Source organism: Aethina tumida, chromosome 2 (assembly GCF_024364675.1).
Source record: "Aethina tumida isolate Nest 87 chromosome 2, icAetTumi1.1, whole genome shotgun sequence".
Lineage (NCBI taxonomy): Eukaryota > Metazoa > Arthropoda > Insecta > Coleoptera > Nitidulidae > Aethina > Aethina tumida.
Genome location: NC_065436.1, coordinates 29,502,225 through 29,528,576, shown reverse-complemented (window position 1 = coordinate 29,528,576; position 26,352 = coordinate 29,502,225). Strand labels below are relative to the sequence as shown.

General features: G+C 28.5%; 1 protein-coding gene across 1 annotated transcript in view; it reads left to right on the top strand.

The window, feature by feature from the left end:
- Positions 1–26,352, top strand: part of LOC109598794 (protein-L-histidine N-pros-methyltransferase) — a 142,218-nt gene that overhangs the window by 31,865 nt on the left and 84,001 nt on the right. Inside the window, exon 2 of the mRNA XM_020014715.2 lies at positions 4,634–4,824. Coding sequence (XP_019870274.2) covers positions 4,634–4,824 — 191 coding nt within the window. The remainder of the gene's footprint in view (positions 1–4,633; positions 4,825–26,352) is intronic.

Sequence of the window (26,352 nt, the reverse complement as noted above, 5' to 3'; positions counted from 1 at the left end):
CCACCATTAAAATATGCAACGGAAATGGTCGTAGCCGCGTTTGGCGCCCGTGGGCACGAAATACGTTTTCTTGTCGAGATTATAATGTGGTGTCTATGTCTATATTGCCACAGGACCATTTTTACGATATGCAATTATTTACTTATAAACTTGACAATTTCATGCAATGATCTGTTAACGTCCACGTCTTCTCTTAATGGAACGGTTCGCAAGATTATAATCGATTTTAATGTTATTTGATGAAAAAACCGGACTATTTTCTCGGGAAGTGTTGTTTAATTATGTTTTTGTCACTTTTTTGTGAGGAATTTTGATTTGCTCATTATAATTTTTGACCCCATTCCAATTTATATCTTTTTAAATATTTGTGCTGAATTGTATGTTTTTATGGCTGCAGCAATCTAACGTTAGTTAAAACTTTAATAACAATAATAATTTATTTAGCATACAATTTAAAATGTGTATGCATGTATAGGATCAAGCACAATTCTTAATAAATACAAACAATAAAATTACTGAAAATTATATTTTCTAATTACACCCTTAAATTTATGAAAATTAACACAACGTTTTATGTTATTTGATAATTCATTATACATATGTAGACCAGTACAAAATGAACTTTTGTTTAAGTATTGACTTTTGTTTGTTTTAACATAAAATCCACTTTTCTTTAGTATTATGCCCATGAACACCAATAACATATGTTAAGTTATTTTTCTATATACATATGATGGTGTAACCTGGATTTTAATTTTATAAGTAACTTTGAATAGAGTCAGACTTCGAATTAGAACCATGATTTGCCACAAAATCAAGCCTAGTAGCAAAAATAAGCATTGTCATTGTAGGAGTCGTCTTTGAGACAATTAATTGGAAAAACCCTTAGTAAAATTTACTTTCATTTAGAACTTAACATTAAGATTAATTATGTAAACACTATAAGGAAAATCGTAGGTATTATTCTAATCAATTTATAATTGTCTTAGAATTGTTGCCGATAGTTTACCTGGGACAGGAGAAATTCGACTTATCGAGGATTATGCCCAATATTTAGTTATCAAGATATTCTAGAGTTATCAAGTAAAAATTACACATAATTCTCACCCTGGATGCCATTGTCAACCAGTTTGCTTCTAGTTATAAAAAATTGGAGTTATCAAAGTTCGACTTACCATATATTCTGAGTGTACTTCAAGAATAATTCTTTCACAAAGCTTAACACTTCCAACATATCTTTTATTGATGTATATTTATTGTCCTGTAATTTTATATGTATCCGTCTATTCTTTAGTTTCTAAAATTGATTTAATTTATTCAATTAAACAGAAGTAAAGGACAATAATCAAAATAAAGATTAATTAATGGCGTTATAAATTAATATTCTAGTGTTTAAATTTATGTTGCAAGTCATTTTTATAAATAAATAAATATACCCGTTTGAAAATTGTTTTTAAAACATTATTATAATGTCCTTTAAAATTTAATTCAATTTAATTATACTTTCTGAAGTTCCCTTAACATTAATGTAGATTAATAATTTATAAGGCTTACCTTACCTATCAACATAAATTTAGATTTATCTATATTTATATTATTATCACAGATTCATTTTAAGGTAACAGATAACTTTAAATTTACAGTCTCAAACATATAATCAATTATTACAAGTAATGTACAGCACTGTATCGTCTGTAGATACAGAAATATTATTATTACATATTTCATAATATCATATAAACCGGGTAAGATGAGATCTGATATAGGTAAATGGTACTTTCCGCTTTTTTTGTGTGCTTTAAAAGAAATATTTTCTAAAATATAATGTCCAAATTCTCTTCTTTCTACACTATTTTGTATTTGTTTAATACTGAATAAAATAATTATTAAATTTATGTACTATATTTTGACCTTCACTTACGTTTACTTAATCAGCTGCACAAAATTATTTACATGAATATTTTAATTACGTAATAGTTTTTTAAGCGTCTTTCAAAGTTTAATATCTTTTTTGTTCTTTAATGTACTTCTAAAATATATCTGTTTATTTTTCTTGATCCTATCCTATCACAACATTTCTTACTTGTTTATATGACTTCCAAGATTCTTCTTTCCTAATGAAAATTGCTTTTTTATCTAATATTTCTTTGTTTAATAGTTTCTAATATTTCTCCATTCATTTATTACTTTCAGTATATTTAGCAAGAATATTCATAGTTTTTATGGACACATTCTGTTTAGATTGTTAACAACATCTTTTACTAAATTATCACATAAAATATCTAAATTCGTTATTGAATGGTGCCAATCTTAATCCAATAATCTTATTTGGAATATTTGCATATTGTAATTTTTAGAACTTCATGATGATACAGGTTCTATTTTGTAATTACAGTCTATAGGTATACTAATTAAGGAACGATCACTCATCTTAGATATTAAAGGTGCTTCTGCCACCAAGTGCTTTAGTTAGAAATTACATAATAGAATAAGAAACTAGAATATTGTGTTATTCTAGTTAGACTTTTACTAATTGAAATAATGCATTTAATATCCATAATTTTGTTACGATAAAAAGGTCCATTTAAGAAGTCAAAATTAAAATTCCCGTTTTTAATATAGTACCATTAAAATCAAGTTTTCCCACAAAATTTTTAAAATATTCAATAAATAAATTAAAATTTGTGTGTTGTATTTTTGGTTTAATTGTAAAAATAAATAATGTCACTTGTATAATTCAAAGTTAATATGTACCCGGTACCTTTTTAAGACTAAAATAGTCTCAAATGAAACAAGGCGCTCCTTTATTTGCACAGATTTCCATACCAATTTACAATGCTGCCACAATGAATCGCGTACAAATCAAATATTTTAAAGCTTATTGAAAAGGGCCTTTCACTTCAAGGCACGCATAATGTGAAAGAACGGTTTTTGGTTATTGCATCCAACTGCAGTAATTTAGGAATTTGAAAAAATGATACAATGGTACCATCCGTTGTCTAATAATCAGATAAAAGATATGAAAAATCGGATTCTGAAAGCGCTCCTGTAAATTACATCCAATATCTATCAACCACTGTTTATCACATCAACAATACCACTCAAAAATTGAATGGGAATTTGTTATTAGTGGCCAATTGTGTATGGGCTTCAAAAGCAAATAGGCAACTTTTCCGATACACTTTTATTATTTCGTATCATCTAATTATAACTGGATCATAACTTGAATGTGCCGCACAATGAGATTTTACAGGAAACCTTGCATCGGTAACTTTTGTGGCAGACTTTTCGTTGTCCCGGACATTTTAAATGTAATACAACAAAACGGTAATGACACTCGATATTTAATGCCGCGATTATTACTAGACTTAGGGGGCCACCATTCTTAATGCCAACATAAAAATGCCACGGCTGAAATGTGGCTTTTTGTGTTTTTAATGATGTGGACGGTAACAGATTAGTGGAGCGGAATCCGTACAATTGCCACCTATGTCTTAAAATATGATTTTAATTTATTCAGGAAAAATAGGCCGGATTCGGACGTGCAGGTGGCGTCTTTGTTGCCGTTATGAATCCTCAGGGTGATTTTTCCACGACGGATCGCAGACGGTAAATTGCATGTTATGGGTGTTTTGCAAGTCAGAGTTTGGCGGATGAACTAGTTTATGGAACGTCTGTGCTAGTTGCTAAATTGTGACACGCAACCCGAAGGTGCACGTCTTAATTTCAAGACCTAATTACTCATTCAAAATTATTACAATTCAATCTTAAGCCGCAGTTCGCGGGCTTGAGACTTGTAGCTACAATTTTTTTTTTTAAATTACACACGCATGGTGAAGTATTATCGTTGTGTGTGTATGTGTGTGCTTAAAGCGGATCCCTATTGTTGTCAGCTTGGAAAATAATCACTCGAGGTGTTCGTCAAGATGCCCGAACGCAACGCTAATCTCATGAATATTTATACCGGCCGTGTATGCATAGGAAATCGCGCCTTCGGTAAATCGTTTTGCATTATTATTCATATGCGAGGTACAAAAACAACGAATCGTTAATTGGGCCTGGTGTAGTGCCATAGGGCTTAGCTCGTACACTTTGCACTTCATACGCCGGATCATAGATGGAAAAATCGACCGGCAAGCTGTTATGGTGCATGATTGATTAACAGTCCAATGAGGAGCAACGCCAGCGTTTTTTTCTTCTTCCCCTGAACGTGTTTGCAATTTTTAATGGACTTATGAAGACATAAAAAACAATGGTTTATGGTTCTAGACAACACGAGTTTATGATGATAAATTTTATTTAAAACAAAAAGTTGATCCGAATAAACTAAACTCTTACACATTAACACAATTAAATAAATAAATATGTGTGTCCGAGCTAATTTATTAAGCCTCACTTCGAGATTAATAAACGTAGATTGTGCAATTACGAAATTCGCCTGTAAAGACCTTTCACGATAAATATTTAGTAATTAAACAGTTTTAAAGCAATCACGATTACATTCATACTTAATTATTATTAATGGTCTCGGTCATTAATTGCATTTTAAGCCTAAATTCGTGCCGACGGAAAGGGCACTTTTTACCACACACGTTTTAATGTCAGTGCCAACAATCGTTACTCTTTGTTACAGTGGTACCAATGCGATTTAAAGAGGCTGCCGGACGATTTAGCGTCTAAGTTCGTCCAGCTCCATCCGGACGATGAGACGAACAAATTCCTCATTAGGTCCGAGGAAAAGTCCGATTGGATTTTCACGCAGCTTTGGCACTCTTTGGTGAAGTTCTTCTTGAGCTGGTTCATGACGCATACGGCCATTAATGGGTGAGTGATATTCGAGCAATGTAACTGGTGTTAAAGAACCAGGAAAAACAGTAGTTTTTACAACAGTTTATTTGAATTTCAATTAGTTGTGTTGAATTAATACCGGTTTGTATGTACAATGTGTGCTTTTTAGACGTGTTGTATGAATTGAATAACCGAATTGTTAATTCAGAATGAATTAGGACATTATTGAAATGATCATTCAATACATTTATTTTTGTTGTGGATTTCATAAAACATGTTTTAAAATATTTATTTTAATAACAGTTACTTTTATAATGGAAGAAATAAAGAATTGAATTTCTTTATTCTTTGAAATTATTCATGATTAAAAAAACGAAAAATTTCTAAATTTTAATGTATTTATGAAAAAGCAAAAGCAATTTAGAAAATAATTAAAATTTTTATTTTTTTTTGATAATTAAAAATTCTAATTAGTCAAAAATTTACTCTTCCACAATTTTTAGAAGTAATTCCTGTAAATTAGAAAATTTTATAATTTGGTTAGCTTTTGAACAAAAATTTCTCTTTTTCTTGACGATAAAAATCTATAAACTAGAAATCAATTTTTAGAAAAAAATTCAACAAATGTGGTTTTTGGAAAAATTAAGAAAAATTTGAATTTATATATATATATATATATATATATATTGGAATTCTGGTTTTTTAAATTTTATAAAAAATTCAGAGAAATTTCTAAATTTTTAAACATTTAAAATTTCTCTTTGAAAAATAATAATTTCTATATTTTGTCAAAATTTTTACTTGAATTATAATTTTATTTATTTTTTTATTTTTGGTATTTTACAAAATGAAAAAAATCTATAAACAACAAATCTTCCAATTTTTAGAGTAAAATTCTGAAAATTAGAAAATTAAAAATTTGTATAATTAATTTAATAATTTTTGAAGAAAATACGCCAAAAATTTCAGGATTATTTTGATATTTGCAGATTATTAAAATTTTACGTAATAAAGAAAATCTATAAACTAGAAATTTCCAATTTTTTTAGTAATATCCTGAAAACTAGAAAAGGAAATTTTGTATAATTTTATATTTTTGTACAAAAATTTACTAAATCTTATAATTTTTGAACAAAAACATCAAAAATTTCAGGATTTTTGGAAAATATTTAAGAATTTTAAATTTTATAAAAAAGTAAGGTGATAATTCTGAATTTTTAAATTAACAGAATTTGAGAAAAAATATAAAATTTTGAATTATATAAACAAATATTATTATATGTCAATAAGTTAATCTTACTATTTTTAGGATAAAATTCTGAAAATAATAATTTTGTTGAAAATTCTCTAAATTTTATAATTTTTAGAAAAATATCTGAAATAATTTTAATTTTTTTAGAAAAAATATCTAAAATATTGAATTTTGTGAAAAATTATTGAAAATTTAAAAATTTTTAAAATTTGACAAATTTTGACAAGAATTTAAAAAATAAATTAACATTTTTAAAACAAAATCCTGAAAATAATAAGTCTAGTCATTTTTATATTTTTATATAAATTGTACCTTGACAATTTAAAAATTCGCTTTGAAATTTGATATTTTACAAAGTTTGACAACAATATAAAACATCGCTCTTCCAATTTCTGTGATAAAGTCTTGAAAATAATAAATTATAAAATTTTTAGAATCAAATTTATTACACTTGTTCATTTTTTAAGAAAATATACCAAATATTTCAGGATTTTTTGAAAAAATATTGAAAATTTCTGAAATTTGATCAATTCTAGACAATTTTAATTTATTAAAATCTTTAAAGCTGTATTAGTTGATATAAATTATTCTAAGGAATATTGGAAACTAGAAAATGCATTGAGTTAATAGTGTCCTAGATAATTAATTAATAATATGCCCGGTAGCTCAATAAGTTAATCTAATTATGTAAAATTAAAAAGAACCAAAACTCGACTAATAACGTCCCATTAATAAACACACAGAACTAATTTCATAATATTGTGAATCGAACATCTGTGTACCGGCCAAGATGAAAAAGACAAAGGAGCGATGCCAAGAATGAATCATGAAAGGCCACTAATAGTCTGAAAAAGTGATTAAACGTAATTTTTCATAATTACAGGACTTTCCTCCGGACCGTGTTATTCGGCGCGGACACGTCGACACCGCGTTAAACTAATTACTCCAATAAAAAGTTTATTCAGGGCGCAGGGACGGATCTGCGCCGCAGAAATTCTCCCGCCCCGAACAATTAAATCTCTAATGCCGTGGCATTATTCATGAGCGTTACATAAACAAGATAATTGTCCTACGCCACCTTCTCAAGCTCGGCTATTTTTCATTCTTCCGATCTTTGTGCATCGCCGCCGTTAATTACAGTTACAATTACTTAAACAAATATTACCGCAATTAATTATGGTATTGCGCCTACGCGGTTTCGGGGAACATTAGAACGGACACGTGGTGGAATTCCCGGCGGTTATTTTTCTGCGCGATAATTAATTGCTGACGCAAAATCTATTAATGGGTTTTTAATTGTTGCATTAAAATGCCAGTTCGTGGAAAAATAGGATGATTGCAGTTAGATCATCATTAACACCGTTAATTATTTTAATTAATTCACCGTAAATATTTATTTCCATCTCATTCCCGGGATGTTTCCAATGTTTCCAATTTCGCGTTGTGCAAAAGAAATGAATAGTTGTCGAGTTGTCTAGTTATGGTCTGGAAGTAATTACTAGGTGATTTGTAGTAATAGCCAGAGCCGTATTTATTCGCGGTCCAAACAAAAACTGGTCATCCCCGTTCCTTGTTTATTTATGAACAACTATATCGGTTATGTATCGGTACGAAGCCAAGTGCCGATTGGCCTTGAAATACAAAACTATAATCCAATTATTGAAAGAATTCGCTAAACTGACAGCGCACCAAGTCCGTAATAAATAAAATTGATATTAAATTACACAGAATTATGTTCCGATGCATACTTACGCATCCGAGAAAAACTCATCGGCTGCAATACAATAAGCATAATTACTTTCGTCTTATACGTGATAATTTCGTCCGGTGGTTTTTTGTGCCGGGGTCCATCGGTAACGTCGAAGATGATTATTTCGAAATTCCTAATTAGCCGCAACGGCATTATTTAAGCGCCTTTTTTTATCACAAATTCAATTATCGAGCTAAATCATAATTTACCACCACATCCTCCTATTACGGTCGATGTGATAATTACGACGCGAATTAACCGAGATTGAGCATCTGGAACGTTTTTTTCGTTCGATTAAAAATAACAAAAATTATCCATGCACACGTATACAGTAGTGGAAAAATGTATTTTATGATTTATTCGAATATAAACTTCCGCCAAGTCAGAATTTGTGGTGTAAACTACCACTTAACTCAAAATATATATTTGAATCTGGCAAAAAGTACGGAGACTTGATTTATCTTCTGAAAAATATAAACATAATTATTTAATTTAATATTTTGTCGCATATCGACATACTAACACTACTTGACATCTTGGCACGAAATCGACCAGTTTTTGTAGTATTTTTTCAGGAATTTGTGACCATTTCGTTTGCTCTTTTCTTTGATTTTTTTATGTTAGTGTGGGTTCTTATATGACGATCCAAAATGAGTGTTCAATGGAATTTAGATCTAAGGACTGTGAAGGCTATTTGAGTACCGATATGTTTCGATCATAAAACCATGTTTTTACGCAATTATTATTTATTAATTCTGATCGTTTGCTGAAAAACCACCAAGTTTCAGGATTTCTGAATTTTAGTATATTTATGGAAAAAGAATAAAATTTCAAATAAACAAATTAGGAATTTTGAAGTTAAGACTTCATAATTCTAAATTGAAAATAAACCACAGAAAATTTCAGGATGTCAAGATTTCTAGTTTTTAATATTTTTATGGAAAACACAATTTCAAAAAAAAAAAAACGTATTACCAATTTTGAAGGTAAGTTTACATAAATTTTAAAAAAATATTTACCGTCATTCTACAATTTTTGAGGAATTATTAAAATTTGAAAATAATAAAAATTGACGACAAGAATTTATAAACTAGAAATCTTCAATTTTTAGAATAAAATCCTGAAATTTGTGATTTCATATAATTTAAAATTTTAGAATTCATTAAATCCAATAATTTTTTGAAAAAAACACCATAAACTCCAGAATTTTTATGAAAAATTATGAACTTTTAATTTTATAAAAACAATTAAGTGAGATTTCTAAATTTTTAATATTCCTAAGTATTTAAAATTTTATTTTGAAAATTGAAAACTTCACTAGAATTCGACTAAATTTTTATTAGGATTCTAAATTTATTAAGGAAATGTTTTGAAAATTTCAATTTTTTATTGAAATTTCAAAATTTTTAGATTATTACAAAGTGACGACAAATATCTATAAACTACAATTCAGTTTTTAGAACAAAATCCAGAAATATTTAAAATTTGTGTAATTTGGAATTTTTTAATAAAAATTTACTATCGTGGACCTAACAATTTAAATACACCTTTTTCACTTAATCACGTATGTGTTTTTCTGTAGATTTTATTTAAAAATATACTTTTGTATCTGGAAAACAGTATGTAAGTTTGATTTATTTTGCCAAAATATATTTACACAAATATTTAATTCTTTTTCGCATATGCATAAACATCCAACATTGCTTGGCATAAAATCAATCAGTTTTTATAGTGTTTCCTGCGAATTTGAGCTAGTACTTTGATATTTTATATATTAGTGTGGCTCCTTATGCGACGATTCAAAATGGGTATTCAATTGGATTCAGATCTGGAAGCTGTGAATGCCATTTGAGGATTGATGTGTCGCGATCATGAAACCATGTTTTCACGATCTTCGTAGCTTATTTTCTCCAATAAATGTCAACATCGAGTCCTCTAATATGGTCTGATCCTGAAAACGGTCCATTTTACTCATTACTTGAACTATTGGATTGACATCAGGTTGGGGAAAACACCCCCACAGTATTAGGCTACCACCATAATATTTTACAGTAGGAATTTGATATTTTACATTGAATATTTGTTTAGTTGGATGTCTTTCATATCATCTACCATCAGAAACAAATAAGTTAAACTTTGATTCTTCGCTCCATTTTTTATTGTTCTCTGGCATAAAGTTCTTCACAAACGATTTCTCACGGTTCTATCCATCACATGAACGCTAAATAGTTCCGAAGTTTCCTTATTTATTTGGTGAGACGTTTTTTGGGGATGCTTTTTAAAGATTTTTGAAACACCTCTGTATAGTGAGGGGCTAGTTTGGAGCCTCCTGCTTTTGGAGCAGTTTTAATCTACCTTTTTCTGACTAGATACCGATAAAAAATAGCTATTGTAGCAATTACTGGTCATTATTACTACAATAGTACATATACTCAATTTTATACAATTATACAGTTTCAGTGTATAACAGTGTTTGTGGATTTAAATTGCAAATTTATAAGTTAGTTACCCAATAAAAAATGTAACACAATTAAAAATTTAAAAATGTAAATCGACAAGTTATAACATAAAAGGCTAAGATCGAAATTCATAAGAAAATTAATTATGGCTAAAATTCTAATTATTTTCATATTATTCCCACCACTTTGTGTAATAATTGATCACTCCTTTTGGCAACATCCAACAGATGTTCCTCGTTTTTTATATATAAATAAATTAGAATTAATAATTGTATCGTGATTATATTTTCTTCTACATCTATGGAATTACAAAATTTATACACATTAAACCTAATAAAACAATTAAATTGTCCTCACACGCATGGAAATACACCTTGAAGGTGTGTGATGCTGTGTCCAAAAAAAAAACAAACTTAATCTTATTTCGGCCACTGTATTGAATAATAAGAATATCGCGATTGGACACGGTTTGAATTTAATATCGTTACGCACATTTATTACACAATTAAACGGCGGGGATTAAAATTGCCTTTTATTATTCGTTCCTCGAGGACGTGTACGTGGAGTGACTGGTTAGAGTTTTTAACTTGCGTACGTTTTAATTTAGTACTTGAACCAGAACAATATCGTGTTACGAGCTGGATCTAATTATAAATAAACTGTTTTAAACTTATAATAAGATCATGGTAATGGCAATGGCAATTTTTAGAATCGATATTCGGAGTATAGAAATAATGTACTCATTAATTTGTTACTTAATTTTGGAAATAATCAATTTACTAATAACATCTTAAATTAAAGGTCATATTTAATAGGTCTTCCGTTTTATTCTAAAAAAAAAAGTAATTTAAGGATACGCCATTAAGAAAATTAAAATTCATTGTTCAAATTTAAACGATTTTATAAAATTATCCACAAAATTTTGGCATAAATAAAATAATAATTTTCTTTCTATAATTGTTCATTCAGTAAATTGTGTTTAATAATAATAATTTTAGTATTTCAAGATATTTTTGGTTCTCCCTGGAAAAATGGAATTTATAATTTTTTTTTTATTTTAAAAATTATGAAATTTTTAGCTTAATTCCCCCAAAAATTATTTATATTATGGTTAATTTAGAAAATTATGTTTATCTGTCTGAAAAAATTAAGTCTACAAATTTTTTTGTTTTCAATGTTATAAAATTATTATTATTATTATAATTTTTAATTTTTAAAATTATGAATTTTTTAACTTAATTTCTCTTAATAAATTGTCTAATTTAGTATATTTTTGTCCTGAAATAATTCGATTTTACAAATTTTCAAAGTAAGATTATCACTTCCTTAAAGCTTTCAATTATTTCATCGAATTTAGAAAATGTAGAGTTTTCAAATATTTCATCAAATTTGGAACAGTCTGTTGAAATTTAATAATTTTCAAATTTCAGGTAAAATTTCCAGATTTTTACAAAATTATTTTCTCTTCAATTTTTTATTAACTTGTCAGTTTTCTACATACATAACAATGTTAATTAAATTTTACTTATAATGAAACAACTTTAAAAATAGAAATGAGTAAAATTACTTTCTTTATGACTTCCTATTTCTTTTGAGTAGTTTGATAGAGGATGGATGTAGGATAGTACAATTATCGCATATTTACGTTGATCTAAATCCTCGTTCGTTTCACATTCCAATACATTTCCTCAGTTATTCAGTACTTATAATAAATCATGACCCGTGGTTGCCTTATTCATCTTAATTACTCGATTTCTAATTACGGTTTTCAACAAAAATCTTAAAATATTGAAATTAGCCTTCAGCCAACATTATGCGCCGAGCTGTTATTAATCACCTTTCCACTTTGTGCTCCATCTACTCTTGTTTGTTACCGAATCCGTAAAAATGTGATTCTGGAACGTATGAATTATGTATTAACGTGCAATTATTATTTTAGAACGTGAGTTCACCCGTTCAATTTTAAGCACAAATTGCCACTAACTTGAACGTGTTAATAATTATAAAATTCTTCGGATTAACAGTATTGAAAGGCGATTTGTGGGCCAAGTGCGGTTCTGGACCCGACCGACTAATGACTGTCGAATAATCAACAAAAAAACGTAATTATGTAATTAGTTATGCTCAAAATGACAGTCAGGTAAAAGTTAGACAAGCCTTCCATTATACACTTGCTAATGAACGAATGTTTTTCAATGAAGACCATTTTTTTCAGCTTTTTTCATTCATATCCTGTTGTGTGGATCTAAGTAGTAAAAGATTTGAATAGCACACGATTTCTGTGTCCGCGTTACGAAAATTAATCGACGTGATTTAAACAGTTTTTGTCCAAATTATAAAATAATTATCGTGCACCAACGAGAGGAGACTTTCGATAACAAAGCGAACAAATTCGGCTTTGTTTGGCTAATGACTTTTGCTTTATTTAAACGCCTTGCCATTGAACAATGATCGTCGACGTTGTCTCACTCGCATAATGGGTAGTGAATTTGTCTTGCGAACTGTGAGAAACTGAAAAAACGCCTGATTACAAATTAAATTAGAGTCAAACAATTACCTTAACAAGTTCAACCACGCACCTGTTACTAAACTTCATCTTCCGCTTTTTATGCCAAGTTTCGTGTTGCTGAAGTTGAATGGTGTACTCATTGAGTCATGTGTTTTTTTTATGCTAGCACCACTGCCCGTTTTAATCGTCATTGTGTTTGTCTATTTAGTTAATTACTTGATATTATAATTAGTCACATCCTCCCGTTTGTTACCTTTGTGTCACAGAACAAAGGCTCGTGTACGATTTGTTGTCGTCCTATGTACTAAATAAAACGTCTTTGTTTTCTTCGATAACGGAACATTTAAAAACTGTACTAAACGGATCATTACTGTTAGACACATAATCTATTTACGTAGTTTGTCCGCATCTAATTAATAGTAATTACTTAAAATCCCACTGGTGCAATTAGCTCCGTTCAAAAATTAGCACCTTCCCTTGATTAATGGTAATTAGTTTTCAATGCTGAGAACATTAAATCAGGCATGTAATGCTGTTTAAATAATTATTAATTGTTTGCGTTGAACCCGAGCATAATTTATGTTTATGGGATCTTGCACATAAACTGCCTTTTAGGTGCAATTTAAATTTAATTGATAATTTATAAAATAGGTTCACTGGCTTCCTCGCTACATATGTGTAATAAATATTTATCATTTATTGTGTGCATCAAAGGTCTAAATCTAAAGCAATCCAAACAATTATAATACTATAAATTATTTTGAATTTATTGTTGCAAATTTTGCAATTATACTTCCGACAAAATTACTGTAACTAAATTCACTTTATCACTAGTTTCGCGCTGACAGTGCCATAAAAATTTTATTGCGAATGTAATAAAGATGTACTAGGAGAAAATGCAGTTCCACAGAAAAGTTTATTAGTGGTAATGTGATAATTGCAAATTAATTTGACGATTGTTTACTCGCTCTCTATTGTTTATATTTATTTCTAATTGATTTGCTTATTTTATTTTTGTGTTTGGATTTTTAATTTTTTATTATGTCGTAAATCTTTTGTTTCGCACTATTGTTGCTGTTCATTTCTCTGATTTCATAATTATGTGAACCTAATAAAATTTAATATTTTTTAATTTTGTAAACCACTATTTTTCTACAAAAATATTAATCAATTTTCTTTCTAGAAATTTTTCTTTCCTACTCTTTTATGTTCTTTACTCTACTTTATGAAACACTGTTTTATTTTTATATTTAATTTTCAACATTGTCTGTGTAAGATATTCTCCATTTTAAATGAAAAAATTGTGAAATTATTTCACAATTTTTCGTCGTTCATAAATAGTGAAATTAAAAGTAATAATATTTTATATTGTTTTCAATTGATGCAATGTTGAATATTTTCTATATTTCTAGAATTTTGTAAAACATTTTTTTTACAAAAATACAAGAATTTTTCAGTTATTTTTATTTTTCTTACAATTTCTACCCTTGCTTAATATTATTATTCGTAGATGATGTCTGAAATATATTTTATATTTTTTCAATTTTTATTTTGTCTTTTCTGTTGTGAAACACTGTTTTATTTTGTTTAACTTCAGTTTTAATAAATTTTATCAGTAAAAGTAATATCTTTTTTTATAATTATTTTAAACCTATTCTTACAAAAAAAATAATAATGTTAAAGTCTAATTAACAATAATAATTTAATAATTTTTCGTGTATATGTATATTTTATTTTCAATATTTATATTTTTTCTTTTACATTACGAAAAATGATCTACGAAAATTTGTTTAAATTATCTTATATTTATTAAGTTTACTTATAATAAATACTTTTCTCTTTCTGTCTTTGATTAATTACATTTTTTTCTAAAATTGAATACATTTTTTATTATTATCTTAAATAAAATCTAAAAATTTAGACAATATTTTTCCAGTATAGAAAATTTGTGTTAATAAATTAGTCAATAAATCAATGCAATCTCATTGATTTATATTATCGAAAGCTTTTATTGTTTTAGACATTTTACGTATACAAATTAATTAATTTGATCAAAACATCTTCAGTTTATGTCGACACTTAACCAGGTTTATTTCTCCACGTAGTTTTTTTTTAACTCAGAGCGTCACTAAATTTGTATCAAATTCCGGTCACTTGTTTATGACCGTCCATAAATTTTAGACACATAAGAACAGCACCTCTAAGTAAATCGATATCTATCGTAAAAACGATTGAAATTTATCTTCATTCTGCTCAGTTATACAGAACATAAAAATTTAACGGTCGACTGTTACGTCCTTATTCCGCCATCTCCACCTATAATTGCGTGTTGTCGGGCAACAGTGTGTAACAAAACAAATTCATAATTGCCGTGTAGTAATTAAGTCTTTTTTTGTTGTCATTCGACCTGTTATTAATGTTTAATTGTCGATTTCCCTTCGGCTAATGACTGGCTCGGCCGAAAACGTCTTTGGTCTTTGGACATATGTCCGATAATTACGGACCTATGTCACCGGGAAGGTAATGTACTTATGATTGCACGGCACAAAACGCGTCTTCCTCTTTTTCAATTTGTCCCATAATAATTTTATAATGACCAAGATAGATTCCCCCAGTGCCGTCGGTTCGACACCGGTTCCTGCGCCAAAATTGCCACAAAATCGTAAACGTCCCGGACGATTTTTTTACGATTCAAATCTCATACCGTCGGCGTGACCCAGTGCCGGATTATTTATTATCTTGATTTTTTCCCGTTGCCCAACTATTCACGCGTTTGTGACATCGGGGACCACCGCAGCAGTGACTGTTACACAACACAACGAATTCCGTACGCGCGTATGTGCCTTAAATATTCAGATTATTAGTTTTTATTTGGACATTAATTTCCCGGTGAATTATTGCTTAATTTGTGGGTGTAGTTTATTTCCATGTGCGGCGATAATTGCTGGATTAGAAGCTATATATTTGGTTCTTAATTTTAATATTTAATGATTACGAGGTACTGTTATGCCGGGTGGTGTCAAATTTCATTATTCAATGGTTTATTGTTGGTACGAGTAAATATTTTTATGAGTAGCGCCCACCCTTTTTTACCGCATTGGGCATAAATAATTACGAAGCGCGTTTATTACTTTTAAGCCGAAGTTATGATCGGAAAAACGCATAAAAAGTGACACTGTTTCAGGTATAATAATATTTAGTTTTGTCACTGGAAGTGGCTCCGACAAATTTATTGAGTTGCTGGAACAAGTCCATGGGTTAATTAACGACAATATTAAATTATAATTTATTCGATTATTTTAAATATTAATGTTTCTTTCTGTATTTTATATTCCGGAAACAGTTATTTACGTTTTTAATGTTTACAAACTTTTATTCAACAAGATTTTTACCAATATAATACTCAATACTCAAAGTCACAAAAAAAAATCTGTGATCTGAAAAGAAATTACCTCCTTTTTAGAATTAAATTATTTATTATACATAGAAATATCTTAGGAGTAACTGTATGGTAGATGAAGTAGAATGTCCATTGAAGTTCCGAGTCTCCAATGTGACATGTAATCTTACTTTGTCATGAAAAAGCAATATTGTTTTCTAATGACTGAAGAAGCTCGTTTTTGAGGGTTTTTCATGTTCAACCTCTTTGTGATTATTGAAAATTATAAAATTCCACTCACAATCTGCTTTCCTGGATTAAGACTTCTTTTAGTACTGTTCCACAAGGTTTACCAGCTTCAATCAAATGTCCAGACCAGCAACAGTGCTACTTGCAAAAGGAAAATAATCAGTTGTGGAACACATAATTTTGTAATCCCAACTTAATTTTTGTGATATCCATTCTTCAACTTTTTGATGAAATTCACTACATGATTTATTTTCTGCCTCCCAAATTTAATTTTTTTTTGTTTAAATTTAATACATATTATCCTAAAATACATACTTACAATACAGTGTAATAATAATTAAATAATGACAAAGTAGGGCTGTATTATTCTAAAATACATATCCACAATTCAGTCAAAAGTTAAATATATATTTTCTCTGTACATTATTTAACTTTTCATATTCTTTACACTATTTAGAAAAAAACTACTCTTAATTTAAATTATCACAGCCGTGTTTGAGATATTTTAAAAATTCCTCCTTTTGCATTAATTCATAAATTTATTCTTTTTTTAAGTAAATATACTATTTGGTCACTTTAATTTTCTTCAAACATTAAAACTGTAATATCTCAAAACTCTATTTTGTCTAAATCGAGCGAAGGATATGCAGAGAATAATATTTTTAAAATAGAAGGGAAGCTTTCAAAATCTATGTATTTTATCATGGAAAAAATTCATTACATTAAATAGTAAATATAATCATATATTAATTAAATTAATAAGATAAAACATACCAAATTTTAATAAAATATGAGACAAAACTATTCTTGAAATTTAAATTTGGGACTGTACTCTCTTCAGAAACTTTAGACAAAAATTATTTTGATTTTTTTCTTTATTTGACGTGTTTTACCTTTTTCCAAATTTTAACGACCTATTTTAATAAAACGTTGTGTTAATTTTAACCTTACAATATACACTTTTTATTATTTTTTAAATTTATATTGCATATTACTTATTTTTTTTATTCATTTATTACCAACTATATTTTTGATATTTTAAGACAATTTGTATGATTCAATTTTTATCTATAAATTTTTCCAATTCTTAATTCCAAGTTCCTAATAATTAAAAATATTTTATAAACTTTGTGTTAGTCTTTTGGAAAGATGTTATTTTCCCACAAAATGTTTAAAATAAAAAAGTGTCTTTAAATTCAAAAATTAGATGTAAAATCTTTTTTGAGTAATCATCAAAAATGTAATTTGATACAAAAAAGTTAATTACTGACGAACTTCGATATCTCGAACCATGACTTGCACATAAAGTTGTTGAATAAACAACAAAATAATTATGAATAGTATAACAAAAAATGGAGGTGGTAGGCCATATTTCAGAACCTACTAAAATTTTCAAGTTTCTAAGATCGCTGCTAAGGTTCTCGACACCAGTTGCATCAAAAATGATTTTTAATAATATAAAAATTAATTAAAATAATAATGAACCTAAAACATAAATTACTTTTTCCAGTGCCTATTCTTGAAATTTAAATTTGAGGGCTGTACTCTCTTCAGAAACTTTAGAATAAAATTATTTAGATTTTTTTCTTTATTTGACTTGTTTTACCTTTTTCCAAATTTTGACGACCTCTTTTAATAAGACGTTGTGTTAATTTTAACCTTACAATATACACTTTTTATTATTTTTTAAATTTATGTTGCATATTACTTATTTTTTTTTATTCATTTATTTTCAACTATATTTTTGATATTTCAAGACAATTCGTATGATTCAATTTTTATCTATAGATTTTTCCAATTCTTAATTCAAAGTTCCTAATAATTAAAAATATTTTGTAAACTTTGTGTTAATCTTTTGGAAAGATGTTAATTTCTCACAAAATGTTTAAAATAAAAAAGTGTCTATAAATTCAAAAATTAGGGAGGAGGGTAGCTTTCAAAATCTAGGTATTTTATCATGGAAAAAGTTTATTACATTGAATTGTAAATATAATCATATATTTTAAGAAAAAAACATACCAAATTTTAATAAAATATGAGAAAAAACTATTCTTGAAATTTAAATTTGGGGCTGTACTCTCTTCAGAAACTTTAGACAAAAATTATTTAGATTTTTTTCTTTATTTGACTTGTTTTACCTTCTTCCAAATTTTGACGACCTCTTTTAATAAGACGTTGTGTTAATTTTAACCTTACAATATACACTTTTTATTATTTTTTAAATTTATATTGCATATTACTTATTTTTTTATTCATTTATTTTCAACTATATTTTTGATATTTTAAGACAATTTGTATGATTCAATTTTTATCTATAAATTTTTCCAATTCTTAATTCCAAGTTCCTAATAATTAAAAATATTTTATAAACTTTGTGTTAATCTTTTGGAAAGATGTTATTTTCCCACAAAATGTTTAAAATAAAAAAGTGTCTTTAAATTCAAAAATTAGATGTAAAATCTTTTTTGAGTAATCATCAAAAATGTAATTTGATACAAAAAAGTTAATTACTGACGAACTTCGATATCTCGAACCATGACTTGCACATAAAGTTGTTGAATAAACAACAAAATAATTATGAATAGTATAACAAAAAATGGAGGTGGTAGGCCGTATTTCAGAACCTACTAAAATTTTCAAGTTTCTAAGATCGCTGCTAAGGTTCTCGACACCAGTTGCATCAAAAATGATTTTTAATAATATAAAAATTAATTAAAATAATAATGAACCTAAAACATAAATTACTTTTTCCAGTGCCTAATGTTACAAATAAGTTGCACTAAAATACTTATTGTCCTTGACAAAAAACTTCGTTGTTTTGTTGTTACGAATATGCTACATGGTGAAATATTGCTTTTTTGTACAGCCACAGAACAATGGCAATTAATAGTGACTTTTTGCGTGTCCGAAATAAACTCGATTACGGCAAAATCCACGAAAACAATTTTAATATAAATTTCTTGCGGACGGTCTCGCTTTATTTAGTAATGTAATCGGTGCGGCTGGCGGAGTCACGTTTTTAATAATTATTTTAATGCATCGCGGGTTTTTACACTTACCCGAATAAGATAATACGGAAAATGTTACATTTTACAGATCATTAATTTCCTAATTGCACGATACATAAGGAACGGTGATACGAATAATTATACATGCGACTGACATAAACACGGGATTTATTTCGAATCGAAATCGTAATTGAAACGAGCCATTACAAATTCAGGTTAATGGATTTTATCTAATGGTACATGTATATTTTTCCAGATATAATAAATAGGTCTGTTGTAAGACACCCCGCGATTTTAGTTACAGTTGTTTTACCCTTTTTATAACGACTTTTAAGGCGTTTAACGTAATGGTTATTTCGCTAGGTTTTTTTTTCGCCTTTAATTTACACGTCACCTGTACAAATGGCGTTTTATTCGGAAATAATAACCACATCTAATAACAAAATTACAGTTTAATGATCAACAATTAAACAAATAAATAATCAAAATTTTTTAGACTACCATCACTAATATTTTCGTCCATTGTTGTACTCGTTAAAATTATCCGTATAAATTATTTAATTCCGGCATCATTTATTTTTTCCCATTTATTCAAAATCTTATTATAACTGTTCGCTTTGTGCAGTCCGAAATGACTTTGAAAAAGGAACTGTTAATCCTCGTTCCATATAACAAGAACATTTTTCATGTAACATTAAGCAACATATAATTACAAGGGCTTTTGTAACTTTAATTCATATTGTCCCAATACGTGTAATTGTCCACGTGAAACGCACCGCGAACTTTTTTGACGTTGAGAAATTTTCTGTGAGAATTTTTTAATAAGTCCCAGTTTATTCACGATACTTAAGTGGCTCGAAATATTTTAATTCGCCGTTACGATGCCCAAGTAATTATCACAGTCGGAGACATTTTATCCCAATCTGGACACGTCGTGTCAAAATTTCTTCATTACAAAAAATACTAAGTTTGTGGTTTTCATAAATTTTGTTAATCAGTTTTTTTCACGATTGCTTCATGTCTGAATTACCATAATATTTATTTTCGTAATTATAGCGAAAAAGTTTATTAAAAATTCTGATAAAAAAATTAATAGTTTCTCTTGTTTAACTAAGGTTAGAGTTACAAAAACTGGCTACACAAGAGACACAGGTCTAATAGATGTTTTGTGTTTCGGCACGTTTGGTTTCCTGTTTTCGAACAGTTTTTGTGGTCAATTATTGTTAATATATATTATGTAATTGGTTATTGTTATTGGATTACAAATCAATGCCGTTAAACGGTGCAAAAACCGAAAGTCATGAAATATGGAAACAAGAAGAGTTTTACTTGTGTATTTCAAACTGAATACTTAAAAAATGAATTTAGGTATTCAATATATTTTTTATTTGGGTCTCAATAATTAAACCGAGAAGTGAAGCAAACGAACTCGTTAGAATAGACGTTAATAATAAGGTGCCTCCATGTGGGTTTTGTGAATGAACACAGCCGAAGAGTCAGAACAGGTAGGAGGCGAAAAACATCAGAATCGTTGGTCATTTATTTGAAAAGATTAAAAGACAGGATGTGTGCTTATTAAGGAATTATCAAATTTTCAACGCATACTTTGAGCAGTGAGATGGCGTGCTGATGACCGTCTTACGACGACTCATTGGCGGCCAGTAATCTCTCTGATTCATAATTTCACATCTCTGCTAGTTGTTCTAATTAGAGGGGGTAATTTAGAAGAGATTTACTTGGCTTTGAAAACTTTTATGTATGATTAAAGAGCTGTGTTCCTTAATTATTGTAGAAAGTAGTCAGTTTTTTATTTCAATGAAATTTGAAAAGTGACTTTTTATTATTAGCTTCAAACACGTATTGTATTTTCAAACTTCTTTTAATATTATTAATTATTTATTTTTTAATATTATTTAGTTTTTATTCAAATTTATTAGAAATTATATATATTTAGCTAATTAATAAATGGTTCCATTTTTAATACTATTCAAGTTATCATTAATTTATTTTTAAACTCAATTTTATATTCAGATTTTGGAACACTTTTAGGCCTCCCCTATATTTAATCAACTGTAAACTCCTTTTAATATTATCATTAATATATTCTTATTAAACTTAATTTTTTATTCAAATTTGGAGACAATCATATTTGTTTATCTAAGGAGAAAACTGTTGGAGCCCCCCATTATATTTAAATAACTATTCCTTAATATTTTTTAAGTGAACACTTTTTAGTAGATTTTGTACTCTTTGGAACTTTGAAAAATGACTATAAAAATCATCTTTTAAACTCCTATTAACACACTATAAGCGGGTCAGATAAAAATACCCGTCTCGAGAACTGTTAATTATTAGCGGGCCGGGTAATTTTTACCTTTTTGAATGTACTTACTTAAAAGCGGCGTGAGATGATTTTACTCTATTGGTTTACACACGGAAGTGAAAGATTTATCTCTTATTTTTTATTATCATTCAACAACTTAGTTTGGACTATTTTGCTACCCGCCTATAGTGTGTTAATATTATCATTCTTTAATTTTTAATAAACTCAATTTTTAATTCAATTTTAGGAGAAATTCTATTTGTTTAGCTAAGGAGAAAAATGTTAGAGCTCTCATCTATATTTAAATAACTGAACCTTAATATTTTTTAAGTAAACACTTTTCAGAAAATTTTGTACTCTTTAAAATATTGAAAAATGGCTATAAAAATATTTTTTTTAACTCCTGTTAATGTCACCATTCATTTATTTTAACTAAATTAATTTTTTTTAGTAAAATTTGGGAAAAATTCTATTTGTTTAGCTAAGAAAAAACTGTTGGAGCTGTACTGTAGATTTAAATAACTGTCCCTTAATATTTTTTAAATGGACACTTTTCAATAGATTTTGTACTCTTTGGAATTTTGAAGAATGGTTATAAGAATCATTTTTTTAACTCCTATCAATGTTATCATTAATTTATTTTTATTAAACTCATTATATTTGTTTAGCTAAGGAGAAAACTCCCCAATATATTTAAATGACTGTTTCGTAATATTTTTTAAGTGAACACTTTTCAGTAGATTTTATACTATTTGGAATTTTTAAAAATGATTATAAAATCATTTTTTAAACTCCTATTAATATTGTCATTCTTTTATTTTTGATAAACTCAATTTTTAATTCAAATTTAGGAGAAATTCTATTTGTTTAGCTAAGGAGAAAAATTTTAGAGCTTTCATCTATGTTTAAATAACTGTCCCTTAATATTTTTTAAGTGAACACTTTTCAGAAACTTTTGTGTTCTTTGAAATTTTGATAAATAGCTATAAAAATCATTTTTTTTTATTAAAATTTGGGAAAAATTCTATTTGTTTAGCTAAGAAAAAACTGTTGGAGCTTTATTGTAGATTTAAGTAACTGTCCCTTAACAATTTTTAAATGCACACTTTCCATTAGATTTTGAACTCTTTAGAATTTTGAAAAATGTTATAAAAATCATTTTTAAACATTTTTTTTATTAAAATTTGGGAAAAATTCTATTTGTTTACCTAAGAAAAAACTGTTGGAGCTCTATTGTAGAATTAAGTAACTTTCCAATAGATTTTGTAATCTTTGGAATTTTGAAAAATGTCAATAAATATCATTTTTTAAACTCCTATTAATATTGTCATTCATTTATTTATAATAAACTCAATTTTTAATTCAAATTTATGAGAGATTCTATCTGTTTAGAAAACTTTTTGAGCTATCTTCTATATTTAAATAAATGTCTCTTAATACTTTTTAAGTGGTCATTATTACAGTACATTTTGTACTCTTTGAAATTTTGAAAAATGGCTTAAAGAATTTTTAATTTCTATTAATGTTATCATTCATATATTTTCATTAAATTCAACTTTCAAATTTGTATACACCTTTGAGAGAAGCACTACTTATTTCGATAAAGAAAAAACTGAGTCGATTTCCAGTCTTCTTCGCACGCTCCGTGCCCGTCGATCGTCCTCTCGAATCCGGCCGGTCAATGTAACATCTTGAATCGGCCGCGTCTCGTGCACGTTAGACTGACCGCTGCCGGTGTTACGCGCATTGTCCACCGGAGACTGTTTGGCTCTCGTTTTCGCCTCTCGTCGAGAAATTCCCGTTCACGCGTCCGTCACACACATGTTCGCCCGTCCGTCGAACATGGCCTGTCCCTCCGGTTCATTCATGGTGGCCGCAGGAATTGCTGGAACACTGCGCCGGCATTTCAACAGCTTTTGTGCCGATTATTGCGGATCTGGATTTGTTTAGATCGATACGCCGATAAAACTCTACACTTTCTATGCAAAAACATATATTATCGACACCGTATGCACGTTAAAGATGAATAGGTACGATGTGATCGTTGTGTTAACAAGGTTCCCATCAAACCTACAATTCATTTTTATCACATTGTTCTATTTGATTGGCATGTTTGTGCCGAACGATAATCGTGGTCATTCTTCTGAAATCAGTTCGTATTTGGTCCTGTTATTAATAATAATCTTTATTGTTGAGCACAAACCTACTTACCATTAAGTTACTCTGATACAATGGTGGCTTAAACGCCTGATTGTAACCAGGAAATATCTTTTTTGATCAAATTATAATTAAGTAGAAAACGAAATCGTACGTGATGAGGAACTGTACTTTATTACATTGTACGTTAGTCAAAAATACAAATAATGTTTTATAATAACCGAAAACCATCATTTATGATTGATTATACGAAGTGAAAGAGATAATTGAGTTACTTTTTAAATGATTTAAGATTAAATAAATAATACTATAATTGTTATATAGAAAGTTTATTTGAAAATTTGGTTGTAGCCTATCATTTTTTTCCAAATAATGTAATATTAATACTAGAATTCATTTTTGACACTTTCTATCAAATTATTTTTGAGAAAAGTTAAAAAAGGTAACAACGATTTCTTGAGAAACCACCCCACAAATTAAACCATAAATATTTTTTAAATCTTATGAATACCAGGTGTTCACTGTTCAATGTTTTTGGATGAGGGAAAACTGCAATCTTAATATACATAAAATTAAACTACAATTAAAATATAACTGTGAAACTAACTATTTAAATTTTACGTTTTCGAGAGTTAAATCTTACACACATAATTTTCTAATTTCTAATAAAACGTATTAAAAAATTCGTCACATTGTATGAATAGCTAATGAAAATAATTAGTAAAGTAATAAAGCAGTGAGTAAAATTCATAATTACCAACGGTCTTGACTTTAATTTCTAATTATTACGTGAAATGCGCAAGCCACTGAAAATTGTACAGTATATACAGACATCAAATGCGAACACATATGCCATGATCAGACACAAATTTCGGAAAGCTTTTTTTAACCAGTATTCTAAAATGGATGAATGAAGATGTTGGTGAATAATCCTCATTATTTAACAGAACGTTGACCGCATATTTTCCATTATTACCATTATTTTTCACGAAGCAAATTGATAATTGACAATTTATAAATGGCCATTGACCTATTTCACATTATCCGGTATCAATTACAATTTTTAACTACACTTAATAAATAACAGTTGTGGTTATGGCATCGAAAGGCAATGTCAAAAAATTCTTTTTCCACTCACGGCGGGAGATCAGCACGTGAAATTCACCTTTCATTAAAAATAGTCCGCCATAAATAAAAATTACACCGTATCCGTTTATTATAATTTATTTAAAAAGAAAATCACAATGATTTATTGGCGTTTCAAGTAGCGAGTTAACGTTGAGATTTATTAAAATAAATCTTTTGTTACGAAATTATGAACATCTGTGTAGTAGTACAGTTTAAATTATTCGATTCTTAATTGTATCTGTACTGCAGTACAAGAAATTTAATCTCGCTTCTTGGAAACCACAAATCCGTTGTCAAATGTTATGCTAATGCATCGAGTACCTGGATGGATCTTTAAATAAAATATTTGCTTGAGCACATTCAGTTTGTGCTCAAATCCTCAAACAATTTGTGCATTAGTTACGTCTTCAACAAAAATGATTGTGTTCTTAATGGTTCGTCGTAAAAACACCACCATGTTCTTGGACGTCGAGCAAAGTGTCTCAGTTTTGGAGGTCAAAAAGATGATTCAGGGTATTTTGGGAATCACCCCACAAAATCAAAAACTCTTGGACGGTGACAAACAGATCATGCATGATGACAAATCATTGGAGGACTATGGAATAAATGCAATCACAGCTCAACCACAAAATCCGGCTGTGCTTTCACTTTTACTTAGGGATGACGATGGACAATTTGAGGAGGGAGTAGCAGGTGAAGTGACAGAGAATGCGTCAGTTAATGGTTTTTAGAGTATATCTTCCCAAATATACCTAATAATAATAAGTATATTTATTTATATCACATAGTTAATTTTGTGTCAATAGATTATAAACATTTTACTACTAATGTACTCTGAAAAACACTATAATCGTAAATGCTGCACAGTACAAGAAATCTGTCTTCCTAGAAATCACAAAATAATTTTCAAATATTATGCAAATGTATTGAGTAACTGGATAGATCTTTAAATACAATTTATACATGAGTGCATTCAGTTCGTGCTCAAAATCCTCAAACAATTTGCCCATTAGTTACGCCTACAACAAAAATAATTGTGTTTTTAATGGTTCGTCGAAAAAACACCCCAAGTGTCCCAATTTTGAAGAACAAAAAAATGATATAGGGTATTTTGGAAATCACCCCACACAATCAAAAAACTCTTGAAAGACTGTGATATAAATGCAGTCACAGTTCAGCCACAAAATCCAGCCATTTTGACAGTTTTAACTAGAGATGATGATGGACAATTTGAGGAGGGAGCAGGAAATGAATTGTTAGAGAATGTCTCAGTTAATGGTTTTTGAAGTGCGTCTTCCCAAAATTATATAATAATTATTAATATATTTATATTACATGGTTAATTTTATG